Source organism: Lithobates pipiens, unplaced genomic scaffold, assembly GCF_037356315.1.
Source record: "Lithobates pipiens isolate NorthernLeopardFrog02 unplaced genomic scaffold, aLitPip1_a1.2 Scaffold_16, whole genome shotgun sequence".
In the NCBI taxonomy this organism is placed as follows: Eukaryota; Metazoa; Chordata; class Amphibia; order Anura; family Ranidae; genus Lithobates; species Lithobates pipiens.
The window spans coordinates 200,645,337-200,661,515 of NW_027507748.1; the positions used below are offsets into that span (position 1 = coordinate 200,645,337).

The following is a 16,179-nucleotide window of genomic DNA, read 5'->3' on the forward strand; positions in this document are numbered from 1 at the left end:
TATAGTCAGACAACTAGCATTTTCATATGCCACTCAGTAAGAGGCAGAATCCATATATGTAATGAACAGAACATATTACATATGAACACAGTTATTCAAGTGAACCCGAGTTCCTTGACAAACTGCATTTGCAAAGTTCAGATATGATGCCGAGACTCCATTATTGAAAGAGTTAAATCCATGAATGAAATAGGTGGGTTATAGACAGACTAGGGAGGAATGGACTTGATGCAGGCGTTCCTCCAGCTAGGAAATTAGATGGGCTCAATCTTACTTGCTGAAGCTTCTAACGCACACTAAAAAAAAAAAATCACATTGTGCAGAGAAACCAGACTAAGCTTTTTTAGTGCCGGACAGTAGCCTGTACAACTGTGCAAGAATGAAAGTAGAGGTGGAGTTCAACGTTAATGCAGTATGAGTAGAACACAGAGATCTAATAACTCAGTGGGCCATACATTCACAAGGGCGCTGATAGTTACCTCTGCCATACACTTCAACTGTTATACAGCTATATTGAGTTTAACAATCAGACCTCAATCACTTTGGGCATTTGCAAAGCCCTTCACAAACTGATCCTTGGAATTCAGCCTTTTTTTTTTACACCTTCTGTTATGCTTACAGACTCCTACAGGAAGTTTGTCATTTTATTTACGAAAAAATCCAACCCAAGCCTTTGTGAGGAAATCAAATTCCATGTGTTGGTCATAAGTGAACTCTAGAGAATGTTACTCATCATCTGCTACTACACATAATAATAGTGTCATATTCTTACCTTCAGCCATGGGTGATTGAGTGCCTCGTAGACTGTTATTCTTTCAGCAGGGTCCAGCATGAGCATGCGGCGCACCAGGTCTTTGGCACTTTCAGATATATGGCTCCATTGTCTGGGATTCATCTAAATGATTGGATAGAACAGAACCTGTTTAAAGCCCAATCAAAGTAAACCCTTCACACACAAAGTTAATTTTTAAATGTACCACAGTATGATGCACTGTGCCTAGTTTATCTTAAATTACTTCACATTTGACAGCAAGCAGCAGACACTTAACATGACTCTCAAAGTGGTTTTTGAACAGCTCTAAGTCCTTGTACACACGGTGGGACATTCCGACAAGCAAATCCATCAGATTTTGTTTGACGGATTTTGTCCAAAACTGTTGCATACACACAGTCGGACAAAGTTGTCAGAAAATCCGATCGCACTTAACGTGATGGCGTTATTTCGTTAGGACGGGACTACGTTCAGGCTAGTAGCCAATAGCTTTGGTCTAGGAATTTGATCTGAGCATGCGTGGCACTTTGATCGGAATTCTCTACACATGATCGGACAAAGTCCGATGGGATCATGTCGGAAAATTTTATAGCCCAGCTGGAAAACTTGATCTGTCGGATACTCCGACGGAAACAGTCCGATGGAGCCCACACACTGTCGGATTATCCGACAACACGGTCCTATCGGACATTGTCCATCGGAATGTCCGACCGTGTGTACAAGGGCTAACAGTGATCAGATGCATGCTGGAGGATCCATTGTAAATGAAAGTCTTTAGCCTGCAGATAAACATCATCTATGGTACCATCTTTTTTAATAGTGTAACTGTCACATACAGCTGCATTATTAAATAAAAAAAATAAAAAAGCAGGGAAATTAATAAAATAAGGTACCAAATAAAAGTCTCTTAAGTCCATTAACAAAAGTTATAAAAAACATATTCACATATGCAAATTACTCAGCTTTGATATCAACTGACACATGATATTTCTATGGCTTAGGCATTTAAGCATCATTGATCTCAAGAAATATTTATAGGACCACTATAGCAAAAAAAAAAAAAAAGTGTATTCTGATAACTACAGTGCCTTGAAAAAATATTCATACCCCTTGAAATTTTCCACATTTTGTCATGTTACAACCAAAAACGTAAATGTATTTTTTTTTTTTGGAATTTTATTTGATAGAACACAAAAGTGGCAGATAATTGTTAAGTGGAAGGAAAATAAATAGTTTTCACAACATTTTACAAATATGTGAAAAGTGTGGAGTGCATTTGTATTCAGCCCCCCGAATCAATACTTTATAGAACCACTTTTCACTGTAATTACAGCTTCAAGTCTTTTTGGGGATGCCTCTACCAGCTTTGCACATATACAGAGTGACGTTTCTGCCTATTCTTCTTTGCAAAATAGCTCAAGCTCTGTCAGATTGGATGGAAAGTGTCTGAACAGCAATTTTCAAGTCTTGCCACAGATTCTCAATTGTATTTAGGTCTGGACTTTGACTGGGCCATTCTAACACATGGATATGCTTTGATCGAAACCATTCCATTGTAGCTCTGGTTGTATGGTTAGGGTCGTTGGCCTGCTGGAAGATAAAACTCTGCTCTAGTCTCAAGTCTGTAGACTCCAACAGGTTTTCTTCTAAGATTGCCCTGTGTTTGGCTTCATCCATCTTCCCATCAACTCTGACCAGCTTCCCTGTCTCTACTGAAAAAAAGCACCCCCACATGATGCTGCCACCGTAACGTTTCACAGTGGGGATGGGGTGTTCAGGATGATGTGCAGTGTTACGTTTTTCCCCACACATAGCGTTTTGTTTTTAGGCCAAAAAGTTACATTTTGGTCTCATCTGACCAGAACACCTTCTTCCCCATGTTTGCTGTGTCCCTCACAAACTGCAAAAGGGACTTCTTATGGCTTTCATTCAACAATGGATTTCTCCTCTCCACTCTTCCATAAAGGCCAGATTTGTGGAGCGCACGACTATTCATTGTTCTATAGACAGATTCCCCCACCTGAGCTGTGAATCTCTGCAGCTCCTCCAGAGATACCAAGGGCCGCTTAGCTGCTTCTCTGATTAATGTTCTCCTTGCCCGGCCTGTCATTTTAAGTGGATGGCCATATCTTGGTAGGTTTGCAGTTGTGCCATACGCTTTTCCATTTTTGGATGATGGATTGAACAGTGCTCCATGAGATGTTCAAAGCTTTTATAACCTAGCTATGCTTTAAACTTTGACAACTTTATCCCTGACCTGTCTGGTGTGTTTCTTGGACTTGATGATGCTGTTTGTTCACTAAGGTTCTCTAACAAACCTCTGAGGGCTTCACAGAACAGCTGTATTTATACAGAGATTAAACTACACACAGGTGGACTGTATTTACTAATTAGGTGACTTCTGAAGGCAATTGATTCCACTAGATTTTAGTTAGGAGTATCAGAGTAAAGGGGGCTAAATACAACAAATGCACGCCATACTTTTCGGATATTTGTAAAAAAATTAAAACCATTTATCATTTTCCTTCCATTTCACAATTATGTGCCACCATGTGCTAGTCTATCATATAAAATCCCAAGTAATTCAAGTTATTGGTTGTAACATGACAAAATAATGAAAATTGCAAGGGTATGAAGACTTTTTCAAGGCACTGTAAGTAGACATGTAATGTTAGATTTATCTATGTTCATTTAATTTTTTTTTCAATTTTATGTGTCTTTACTTAGAATGCCCTCTTTATATACATAGTAGGTGAGGTTGAAAAAAAAAGACACAAGCCCATCAAGTCTAACCTATGTGTGTGATTATGTGTCAGTATTACACTGTATATCCCTGTATGTTGCGGTCGTTCATGCTTATCTGTATATTCTTTAAAAAAAAAAAATTTTCAATTTTATTTTTATATTAAAAATATATATATATATATATATATATATATATATATATATATATATATATATATATATATATATATATATAATATAAATAAATAAATAATATGTTTGGGGGTTTTAAAGTGGTTCTGCACCTTTAAAAAAAAATATTAAAAGCCAGCAGCTACAAATATTGCAGCTGCTGACTTTTAATAAATTGACACTTACCTGTCCCAGGGTCCAGCGATGTTGGCGGCAGATGACGAGCAATCGCTCGTCTCTCTGCTGCCCCCGCCGCCATCCTCTGTCAGGGAATCGGGAAGTGAAGCATTGCGGCTTCACTGCCCGGTTCCCTACTGCGAATGCGTGAGTCGCGCTGTGCGTCTCTGCTGGTCCCCGCTGTGTCCTGGGAACTGTGTGTTTCCCAGAACACAATGGGGGGGGGGGGGGGTGCGGGGCATCTGCGGCGGTCTTGTCCCGGAAGTGGGTGCAGATACCTGGATTATCCAGGCAACTGCCCCCCCCCCCCCCAGAAAGGTGCAGTTACCTGGATTGTCCAGGTAACTGCACCCCCCCCCCCCCCTGAAAGGTGCAGATTGTGGCACTGGAGGGGGGGAGGGATCAGATGAGCGGAACTTCCACTCCAGGGTGGAGGACCGCTTTAAGTCATTTTCTAGCAAGAAAAAAAAAAAAGGGTTTTGACTTTGACTTCAAATCAGCAAATGTCAGAAAAAGGTTTAGTGTTTAAGTGGTTAAACGTTTTTCACTTACACAAAGTCTATTCCATTGACAAATTGTTACAATGTTTATAGTCAAGTTCAACTGATAAAGAATGTTTTGATTCTTGGCAGACTGCCCAGTTTCTCTTTATTTCTTTTGAGGACTGTGGCTTCAGAAGAGCAGAGAGAATTCTTTGCATAGAAAGAATTGGTTAACACTTTTAACTTTTTTATTACGATAACGATTCTTGACGATTAATTTTTGAGCTCTACCAGTATGGTATTTGTAAATTGAAATCATATCCCCTTAAGAGTCTCTCCAGGCCAAGCTGTCCAGAATTTTTTTTTATTGAAGGGGTTGAGAACATTTACATCACTGTTAGGGGGTGGTTGAGCAGCTACAGCGTTCTTTTCTTCTAACTCTTTAAAAGAGAAGTATGGAGTTTTCTTTTCTCCCAATCATACTTACCTAGGTGGATGCAGCACCTACCCGATGCGTCATCTGTCCCCCGCCTAGGTGGATGCAGCACCTACCCGATGCGTCATCTGTCCCCCGCTGGCTCTAACACCAAGTACCAAATGATCTAACACTGCTGATTGCACCCCCCCCCCCCCCCCCCGATGACTGGAGCACTGGGCTGTGGGGGGGGCAGAAGAAGCTTCGTAAAATTTATGAAGCTGAACGGTAGCCCCACCATCCAAGCGGACATAGGGTTGTGAAAATTAGACGGCCCCTAGCGGGCGAGCTTCGCTCGCCACGCTTTGGGCTCGGCCTCGCTCGCCTCTTTTTTATTCCTACTCTATGTCCACTTGTATGGTGGGGCTAGAACCTGGACTCAGTGCACAGGCGCATGCGCAGTACACAGCGGACGCTATCTGATGGGGGACCTTATATGATAAGACACCGGTCCAAGGCGGATTGACTTCATTGTCGCGATCTTGCTTAAGCCTAGCCCGGCTCTGTGATGTATGCCGACAGCGGCCTTTAGCTCGCGGTCGGCTGAAAAACGGGTCACAGGAGTGCAAAACGAACTGCACTCCTGTGATCCATAGAAGTACAGCCAAATGAGCTTTGGCTGTACTTTTTTTTTTTTTTTTAAATCAGAAAAATATTTGATTGAACTTGTCAGGTTACAACATCATCCAATGTGCATGTACATAGTAAAGATCCTTAATCATCAACTTATACATTATTACGTCATTGCCACACATCACAACATCTCCAGCATATCTCTTCCCACCATCTGTTCCTCCACTAACATGGCTCATACCACTCCCGATTTATCCAGAGCATATCCCAGACATATGTTCCCTTCTAGGGACATAACAGCAGAGGGAACACATCACAAGCTCATTGGGGCACAGCCCAGGCATATCTAGCCATCGTGCCCATATACGTTCAAACCTGCTCGGGCATCTTTTGTTGATAAATGTATTTTTCCATAATCAGGGTGTTTCCCATGTGTGTTATCCATGAGGTGCTAGTAGGAGGTAAAGCTGACTTCCATCCCATCAGGAGCACCTTCCTGGCTTGGAACAATGCCCTCAAAAGTGCAACTCTGACCAGTTCTTCAGGGACTACCTCCTCCAGAATCCCAAGTATGCAACATATTGGGTCTTTGGGTACCTTCGTTTGGAACACCATATTTAGCGTGTATCACCTCGGTCCAGTACCGGTGGAGCTTTTGATAGTGCCACAGGAGGTGGATGAGGTCCCCTCCTTGTCGCCGGCAGCTGCAGCACACAGGGTCTGCCAACCTGCCCATCTTGTGCCATTTCTCAGGGGTGTAGTGTACCCTTAATATTATGTACAGTTGGGAGACCTTTTGGGCTACATTTAGAGAGCAGGTGATTATTGACTGCAATGCTTCCTCCCATTGATCTCTCGTAATTTGTTCTAGGTCCTTCTCCCATGCTTTCACTGCCCGAAAAAGGATATGCCTTTATATGCCTGGCGAGTAACATTTGATAACATTGGGAAATAATTCCTTTCGTTGAATTGCTCGATTGCAGCACGTGGAACACCGGGGTGGGTGAAAGCACCCATTCTCCTGCATCCCCCTGAGCTGCAATCGCATGCCGTAGCTGGCAGTAAGAATACCACATGTTGGCAGGCACATTTAGCCTGGTCTGCATTTCCGAAAAATAAAGCAATCTACCATTTTCAAATATGTGAGATAGCATAAACACATCATGTGCCTTCCACTTGGGCCTTGGCTGTACTTTAAAGATGATTTCAACCCTGTGAATAAAAAGTAACCATTGAACGCCATCTTGGCAGCATTGAGCAGGGTTTTACACTGATGCTGTCTGTTTGGTAATACACATGTGAATTTGCATATAGTTTGCTTTTCCTCTATACACTAAACTGCAGCACAAAGATGTGAATCAACCATGTAGGAAAAAAAAAGGATTTCTACTTGAAATGCATTTTTATGCAGAAAATTGCATGAGTTTTGGCTGCAAAAATTAATGTGTGAATAGGCCCTCAATGTTTACCCAACCCCTGGCACAGTTACATTTGCTGGATAGCATTTAATACTGGATACTATCATTACATGTTTTAAATATATTGGGGGGCGAATTCATCAAAACTGCAGCAGACAAAATCTGCAGCAGCTATTCAGGGCAACCAATGCGTTTCTATCTTCAGCTTGTTTAGATAAGCTTTGAAAAGAAGATCGATGAGAAAGATAGAAGCTGATTGGTTGCCACACACAGGTGCTGCAGTTTTCAGAAATTCCCCTTGAAGTAAATGGTTATAAAAACACTTTTTTGTGCAATATTTTAACTTTAAACAAACATTCACAAACTCCATCTCGGAAACTACCCCCTTTTACAGCCGATTAATCACCTCGGTTTCAGTCACATGCTCAAACGTTTATATCCCGCCCAGTGCAAAATCTATTTAAGCTCGCTTCACACTACTGTGATGCGATTTTGACTTGATTTGCAGTGAAATTGTGTGACTGGTTGCATTTTTGGATGTGGTTTACATATTCCATGGAGCCAAATTGCACTGCAAATCAAAGTGACAGAGGACCCTTTCGCAAAGTTTCATGTGAACAGGCATCATTGGAAGCAATGGTATCACCATTGTCATGCAAATCAGTGTGACCCAAGGCAAATCTGAAATCGCATCAGTGTTAACCAAACCTTAGAGAAGGCGGCACTTGCACACCCTGTCCCCACTGGGTTGAATGAAGCTAGAAGTCTTGATATATGACCCATTTAATTCTATGGAGAGACAGTGCACAGGCAAAGTCATCAGTGGACATAAGCAGCTGGGGAGGGGGGTGTGGGGGCTAAAGCTCAGGTGGCGATTTAGTAAAAGTTAATTGAAACATACAGCTGCCCTAAAAATAAAAAATAAATGTGATTTTGCAGCATAAATATCTCTTCATTTGGTGCACGTTTGAAGAGAATTACTGTACCTAAAGGTAAGCCTTATTATAGGCTTACCTGTGGGTATGAAAAATAAGAAGACTTTACTACTGCTTTAATAGTCATAAGAAAACAACTGAGATGTCAGCTTTAGCAGTACCTCCTGGAACATTATAAAACGGATATCACATTTTTCTACATATCTAATAGAATATTGTAAAGATGTTAACTTTATAGTAACCTTCTGACACCGTACACAATCCACCCATACCCCGGGCCTAATCCATAGGTCTTGAGTCTTCATGGGAGCACAAATTAGTGACGACTACAAATATTTGTTGACGTTGTGTTCAGCAGATGATTATATTCTGCATTAGTAAGTGAAATCCAGTGTTAATTGCACAAGAATCGGGCCCACATCTGCTTCCTCTCCATATGACTTGCTTCCTGCTGATGTCAGCAGCAGACAGGTCACAAATAACCCCTGCACTTATACTGGCCACCATTTCCACAATTCAAAGTTCTCAGACTGGTAAACCTTTGGATCTACATTCAGTCCTAATTTAAACTACATAATAAAAAGGACTTCACGGATGTCAAAGTATCAGCATTGTTAGTACTATAAAGCATGAAGTCATGGCCAAAAAATATTGGTACCCCTGCATTTCTGTCAAATAATGCACTTCTGTTGCAATAAGAAATGTTTAGCATTTTCATGTTTATTTTTTTGCTTGAATTGATGGGACACAAAAAAGTGGAGAAACAAATAGCCAAATCTGACACATTCCACGCAAATCTCCAAAAATAGACTGGACAAAATTATTGGCACTCTCAATTTTCAATTTTGTAGCACACATCTTGGAAAAAATAACTGAAATCAATTGCTCTCTAACCACCAATGAGTTTCTTACACCCCTCAACTGCAATTTTGGACCAGTCTTCTTTCACCAACTGCTCCAGGTCTCTCAGACTGGAAGGGTTCCTTTTTCCCAACTTCTGTTTTGAGATCTCTCCACAGGTGATGGGATTTAGATCTGGAATCATTGCTGGCTAGTTCAGTACTCTCCAGCGCTTTGTCTTAAACCATTACTGGGTGCTTTATGACATGTGCTTTGGGTTATTGTCCTGCTGTTAGACCCATGACCTCTGATAGACTCAACTTCCTGACACTGAGCTCTACATGCACCCCAGTATTCTCTGGCAGTCTTCAGATTTCATAATGCAAAGCACACGGTCAAGACATCAAGTGCCTGACACAGCAAAGCAATCCCAAAACATCAGTAAACCTCTACCATGTTCGACTGTAGGAATTGTATTCTTTTCTTTAAATGCCTCATTTCTTTTTCTTTAAACAGTAGAATAATAGGCTTTACCAAAAAGCGAATTCTGTTTTGTCTGTCCACAGCAGTTTCCCAAAAGGATTTTGGCCTCCTCAGGTAAGTTTTGACAAATCTGGCTTTTTTGGGTTTGTGTGTCAGCAGTGGGATCCTCCTGGGTCTCCTTACCATAGCATCCCTTTTCATTCAAATGGCAATGTATAGTGCGAGCGGACACAATTGTACCCTGTGCATGAAGGTCAGCATGAATTTGTCTGGAAGTTGATTATGGTTCTTTATCCATCAGTCAAACAATCCTTTATTGTAATCTTTTGATCAATTTTTCTCTTTTGACCACGTGCAGGGAGATTAGCTACACCTGCCATGGGCTGTAAGCATCTTGACAATGTTGCGCACAGTGGACACAGGAACATTAAGATATCTGGAGAAGGACTTGTAACCTTGAAATTGTCCATGCTTTTCATTATTGTTCTCATATCCTCAGACAATTCTTTGCTGCTCTCTCTTCTCCACACAGGTCGAGTACATTTTTCATTATTTTAACTGGTTGCCAGTGAGTTTTATATATTGTCAGGACCTGTTAGCCCTATACAGGTGAGTTTAACTACAAATTACTGGAGCATCACAAACTTGGAACACAATTATTTCTTACAATTTTGAGAAGGTGCCAATAATTTTGGCCATTTTTGGCTTTTTGTTTCTCTACTTTTTTGTGTCTTACCAATACAAACAAAAGAAATAATCATAAGAGTGCCTAAACATTTGTAATTTCAACAGTTTTCTGGGTGAAGTGGTGCATTCTCTCACAGAAATGCAGGGGTGCCAATATTTTTGGCCATGACTGTACAATAGATATAAAGTCTACACACCCCTGTTAAAAATGTCAGGTTTCTCTGTGATGTAAAAAAATTTGACAGAAATAATTTCAGAACTTTTTTCATCTTTACCCTGGGTTAACACTAGTAACACCAGCGTCGGTTCCCGCATCGCTCCTCTCCCGCAGGCAGTTCACGCTGCCTTGTGCGAACCGCTGTAGGTTGACACTCCCCAGTTTAGTTCACAGATCGCAGTGTGAACTGTGAACTTGCACAGAATCAGATCAGTAGGGCTTTCCTGACATTTTCTTAGTCACATCCTACAGCAGGGGTAGGCAACCTCGGCTCCCCAGCTGTGGTGAAACTACAAATCCCACCATGCCTCTGCCACTAGGGGTCATGCCTGTGTTGGTCAGGGTCTTGCAATGTATCATGGGACTTGTAGTTTCAAAACAGCTGGAGCGCTGAGGCCTGTCCTACAGCAAAAGCCATCGTCTGCAGAGAGCTTTCAAAGCATCAGAGGGATCTCATTGTTAAAAGGTATCAGTCAGGAGAAGGGTGCAAAATAAATTTCCAAGCCATTAAATATAACATGGAACACAGTAAAGACAGTTATCAACAGGAGAAAATATGGCACAACAGTGACATTACTAAGAACTGGACATCCCTCCAAAATTGGTAAAAAGACAAGAAGAAAACCGGTTAGGGAGGCTGCCAAGAGGCCTGCAGCAACATTAAAGGAGCTGCAGGAATATCTGACAAATACTGGCTGTGTGGTACATGCGACAACAATCTCCCACATTCTTCATATGTCTGGGCTATGGGGTAGAGTGGCAGGATGGAAACCTTTTCTTATGAAGAAAAACATCCAAGCCTGAGTAAATTTTGCAAGAACACACCTGAAGTCTCCCAAAAGCATGTGATAAAAATGGGTTATGGTATGATGAAACCAAGGTTGAACTTCCAATTCCAAAAGATATGTTTGGCGTAAAAACACTGCACATCACCAAAAGAACACCATACCAACAGTTAAGTGTAGTGATAGCAGCATCATGCTTTCATTAGTCAAGGTAGAGGGAATTATGAACAGTTCCAAATACCAGTGGTTTCAGGAGGTGAACAGTAGACAAGCGGGAGCTGTGGCTAGAACAGTGTTTACTCTGTCAATATTCGAAGATGCAAACCCAGCCTAAATAGCGCCGTAGCCATGCATTTTCTGTGTGGGTTGCATGAGCAAGCATGCATGAGTGCCCTCTTAGCAAGCGGCAGTGGGAGCAGAGTAGAATCAAGGCTGCTCTGTGCAAAACCATTACACAGAGCAGGGAAGTACAACGTTTGTTATTTTTAAAAAATAAAAATTGTCTTTAGAATCACTTTCATTTTCTGACTGAAGTTTCACATCCTGCTTCTCTGTTCACTGCAGAGAGGAATGGAATGTGGGTGAGTATAACACATTTCCATTCCTCCCCTTTCACCACCCACAAGGCCTAGAAACACCCACATCAACTCCCAGAACTAGCACAAGTGACTCCCGTAGCTGCCCTGAAACTACAGAGGTTCAAAAGATCATGGGAGATGTAGTACTAGGGCTGGAAAAGGAAGGAAACAGTAAGTCAGAGAACCATGACATCAGACACAGAAACCTGCTCTATACAGCTAAAGGAGGCAAGCTGCACACAAACTGACACTGGGGTTGTGATTCATTTACATGTAAAATGCATCTGTATTTTGAGGAGGAAAAGCTGGAGTTCTTCTTTAACCTGTCGGAGGTTTATGTGTCTATATATATATATATTTTTTTTATTTTGGAACAAAAACAACATTTACAGAAAAACACCATATATTCTCACTATCCCCAGAGCTTATTTCATAAAATAAAAAAAAAGTAATGACAAGTTCCTTTCCAACCAGACTATGGTTTAACTTGTTGGTAATCAAACAAAACACATACTAGATTGGGATGGCATAAAAAAACGCATTCATGTGTAAATCACATCATAAAGCACTAACTGTCCCTCCATGCTTGTAATAGTTAACAAGGCAGCATTACATGTCATGCAGTGCAATAAAATGGATTCCCCAGGAGCTAATCTATTTCTTTAGACATCTCTTGACTCTCCTCTGGGTATCTCTGTTACACCAGCAGGGGACAAGCTTTAAAGTACAACAGAAAACAAAGCCAACAAGCTATTTTCATGTCCAATTAAAATCATTGTGCTCTGTGAAGAGAAACATTCCCATATGTTAAAGGTAAAGTCCACCCTAACCCTTGCTTGAGCTGTTGCAATCTACTACGAAAACTAGCTTAGCATTTAACATTATTTTACACATATTCCTTAAATATCCTGAATTTCTCTCATGCAAATATGTGGATTCAAACACTACCGAAGGAAACAAAGAAGGAGGGCATGAGTTGTAAAACGCACACAGCGTGGGTCAACACTGAGGCATAATAATAAATATAAGACACAGCTCTGCAGACTGGGACTCTGACCCACTATGCAAATGAATTAGGTCTGCAGGTTTTACCAAAGTAAAAAAAATGCATAAATCTGTCTTTGTGCACAAAGCACTTAAAAGTGTTACTAAACCCACATCTTAAAAACTATCAATAAATGCTGTATTACATGCTGTTCATACTCAGTCATTATGAGATTTAATTTCTGTATTCTGTAAATATCTGATTGATTCTGCTGCTCTACCCCCCACCCCGTCGAGTTTCTATGCTGAGCATTTCCTCCTCATCACATCTGAGCAAGCCATGTGACTAAAGAGTCACATGCGTGGGAGTATACACAGTAGTAAATAACAGCCCTCAAACTGGCTAAACACAAGAGGGGCAGGGTATTACATGTAGACTAATGGAGACTTCACCTCCCTCTTATTCCAAGGCACAGGCTTGGAACCATGGCGCTGTCTGACTGGATCCTGACCGGACGCCACTGTAACCTCTGTGACCATGTGGAGAGGCATCATTGATCAGCAGGCCGGATTCTTCCTGCGTCCAGGGACCCTGGGCCAACTGTACACCCCAAACTCCCATCCAGCCGGTCAGGCTGGCGTCCGTTGTGATCACTGTCCAATGAAGAGGAAGGAACAACTTCTCGGACCGAAGGGCCGGAGACCTCAGCCACCAGAGAAGAGACTCCCTGACTAGCTGGCTTACCCGAATTTGACAATCCAGGAATGAGGGAGATTTGTCCCATTTGGACAGGATCTCTTTTTGCAAGACTCGAGTGTGGAATTGAGCATACGGTACCGCCTCGAAAGTGGCTACCATGAGACCCAGAACTCGCATGCAAAAACTCAGCGATGACCACCTGCTGCTTGTTTGAAGGGAGAAAGACTCTCGCCTCTGAGGAGTCCAGAATCAAGCCCAGGTACTCCAGGCGTTGAGTCGGCACCAACGCCGACTTCTGGAGGTTCAACACCCAACCAAACTCCTGGAGAGTCTGTATGGTGAACTTTTTATGTTCAAAAAAAAAATAAATAAAAAAAAAATAGCCTTTACAATGTTAAATCTGGACCTGTGGTGAGTGGTATAGTTTAAAGTGGAACTTTATGTAAAAAAATTAAAAAAGGCAAACAGGCAGAATTTTTTAATGAAGAAAAGACATGCTTCATCTCTCCTGCATTAACTACTTGCCTACCGCCTCACGCAGATATACTGTGGCAGAATGGCACGCGAAGGCAGAGTAATGTATGGGTACGTTAACGTGTGGGTGCCCGAGGTGGTTGGCATAGTTTCAGAAGCGATCTGTCCTGAGGGGGAGGCCGCTGATTCATGGCCTCTACCTCACGATCGCTCCTGACGAATGAGATGCTTCCTCTGCTTCTGAAATGTAAACAGAAGCAGAGGAAGTGATGTCATCTCTCTTTGTGGAGCCTTTTCGTTCTGACTCCTGAGGAGAGAAGACATCAATGTGAGTTGCACCAACACTACACTAACACCAGTACACATAGGCACATAGCGAGCGCGCGCGCACCCCCCTCCCCCCCATCACCCGGTCAGCGAATAGCAGTTTTTATTTTTTTACTTATCACTGCATTGGTGTAATTTGTGACTGTTATAAGTGTTAGGGCAGTTAGTGATAGGCCCCATTTAGGACTAGGGTACCCCTCTAATAAATGTTTAACCCCTTGATTGACTCCCAGTTAACCTTTTCACCCTGTCGCCAGCGTTACTACGCAATCATTTTTCAGATCGCCGTATAAGTGTCAAGGGTGACACTAGTTAGCCTGTTAGTTATTTAGGTTCACTATCAGCTTTTTATAGCATCAGGTACCCCCATATACTACCTAATAAAGGTTTTAACCCACTGATTGCCCCCTAGTAAACCCTTTCACCAGTGATCACCGTATAAGTGTTACGGGTGACACTGGTTAGCTAGTTTGTTTTTATACCCGCCGTTTATTACCCAATAAAGGTTTAACCCCCTGATCGCCCAGCAGGTGATATCAGTAAAATTTTAGGATCAGATAGGGTCCCAGTCGAAGTCACGTGACAGTCACGTAACGCGTAGGAAAGCAGACGGACACCGGAAAGGACGTTCACACACGAGAAGACCACTCGTATGTTTACTGTGCAGCAATTGTGGATACATTGTGAGTAGTTTTTCATTTTAAATAAATTGTGATATTATATGAACTACTACACTATGGCAGACTCCACTTTTATGTCTTGAGCATCTCTTTGAAGCTACCCCGACATTTTATTTGAATTAAGACGTGATCTGAAAAGGAAGAGAAGTGAGATATTGGAACCCCCCCTCCCTTCTCAGGGGTTTACATTTATGCTGTTCACCTTACAGCTGTAAGGTAATTACCCAGTACACTCACGGGTACGGTGAACACCTCCAAATCACGATTATTGTCTGGACACAGTTTGTCACATATGTGTGATGTTTTTCACTGTCGTTTGGAGGACTTGATTCACTTTTTATATAGACTTTCACTTGAGTGACACCGGTTTGAATTTATTCATTACTATTTTTTAGTTTTTTGTTTTTCACGTAGATTTATATTTATTTATGTTTATTAATGTTTATTATTGATTTTTAAGTGTGATCAATTTTTCTAATTTTATTGGTATTTTTAAGTGTATTTAATCATGTGTGGATCACTGTGAAGATTTAGCACAGCAGCTGTTTATTTCATTGTGGCTATCATTAGTATAGCATCAAGGGGTTTGGATAGCAGGATTCACTTTATACTTGTTCTTTTTTTCACATTATTTATTAATTGGTTAGCACGACTCACTTTATATTTGAGATTTGTTCTCTTTTTACATTATTCAGTATACTTTCTGGTTATGTATTTATCACTTTATATCATATACTGACACATTAATGTTGGGAGCGCAACACCATTATTAACAGATAGGGTCTGCGTCGCCCCAAGTGCGTCAGATTAGTGCCAGTACCGCTAATGCCCACACACGCAGCATATACTTCCCTTAGTGGTATAGTGTCTAAACGGAACAATTTCTGATCAAATCTATACTAGCGTTTCCAGCAGTTTAGGGTTCCCAAAAACGCAGTGTTAGTGGGATCAGCCCAGATACCTGCTAGCACCTGCGTTTTGCCCCTCCGCCCAGCACAGCCCACCCAAGTGCAGTATCGATCGATCCCTGTCACTTACAAAAAAAACACTAAAAACACACATAACTGCAGCGTTCCCAGAGTCAGGCGGGTTCAAAATAATTTTCTTGCAAAACATTTTTTATCCATGTAAACAAAGTGTCAGAAAGGGCTTTGTTTCAAGTGGTTAGAAGAATGGGTGATGTGTGACATAAGCTTCTAAATGTTGTGCATAAAATGCTAGGACAGATCAAACCATATCGCCAAAAAAATAAAAAGAAATTTGCGGTCTTTTTACGTTTATATCGCAAAAAATAAAAATCGCAGAGGCAATCAAATACCATCAAAAGAAAGCTCTATTTGTGTGAACAAAAGGATGCAAATTTTGTTTGGGTACAGCATTGCATGACCACGCAATTGCCAGTTAAAGCAGCGCAGTGCCAAATTGTAAAAAGTCCTCTGGTCTTTAGGCAGCCAAATGGTCCGGGACTTAAGTGGTTAAAGTTGCATACCTTCCTGTCCATTCCACAACAGTGGAATACGCACACGTAGCTCACTGTGGAAATTTGGCAATGCCAAAGCTGACTTTGACATGACATCTGCCCAGCGATCAATATCTTGAAAACAGTTGCTCAAAAGGTGTCAGTAGCTGGTGGGGAGCTCCAGGATGTTGCATTACTGGACTGAAGGGTAATATAG

At 41.5% G+C, this 16,179-nt stretch overlaps 1 protein-coding gene across 15 annotated transcripts in view; it reads right to left on the reverse strand.

Moving 5' to 3' along the window:
• Positions 1–16,179, reverse strand: part of CASK (calcium/calmodulin dependent serine protein kinase) — a 486,621-nt gene that overhangs the window by 221,414 nt on the left and 249,028 nt on the right. For all 15 annotated transcript variants that reach the window (XM_077480904.1, XM_077480896.1, XM_077480902.1 and 12 more), the window contains exon 8: positions 773–895. In XM_077480904.1, coding sequence (XP_077337030.1) covers positions 773–895 — 123 coding nt within the window. The remainder of the gene's footprint in view (positions 1–772; positions 896–16,179) is intronic.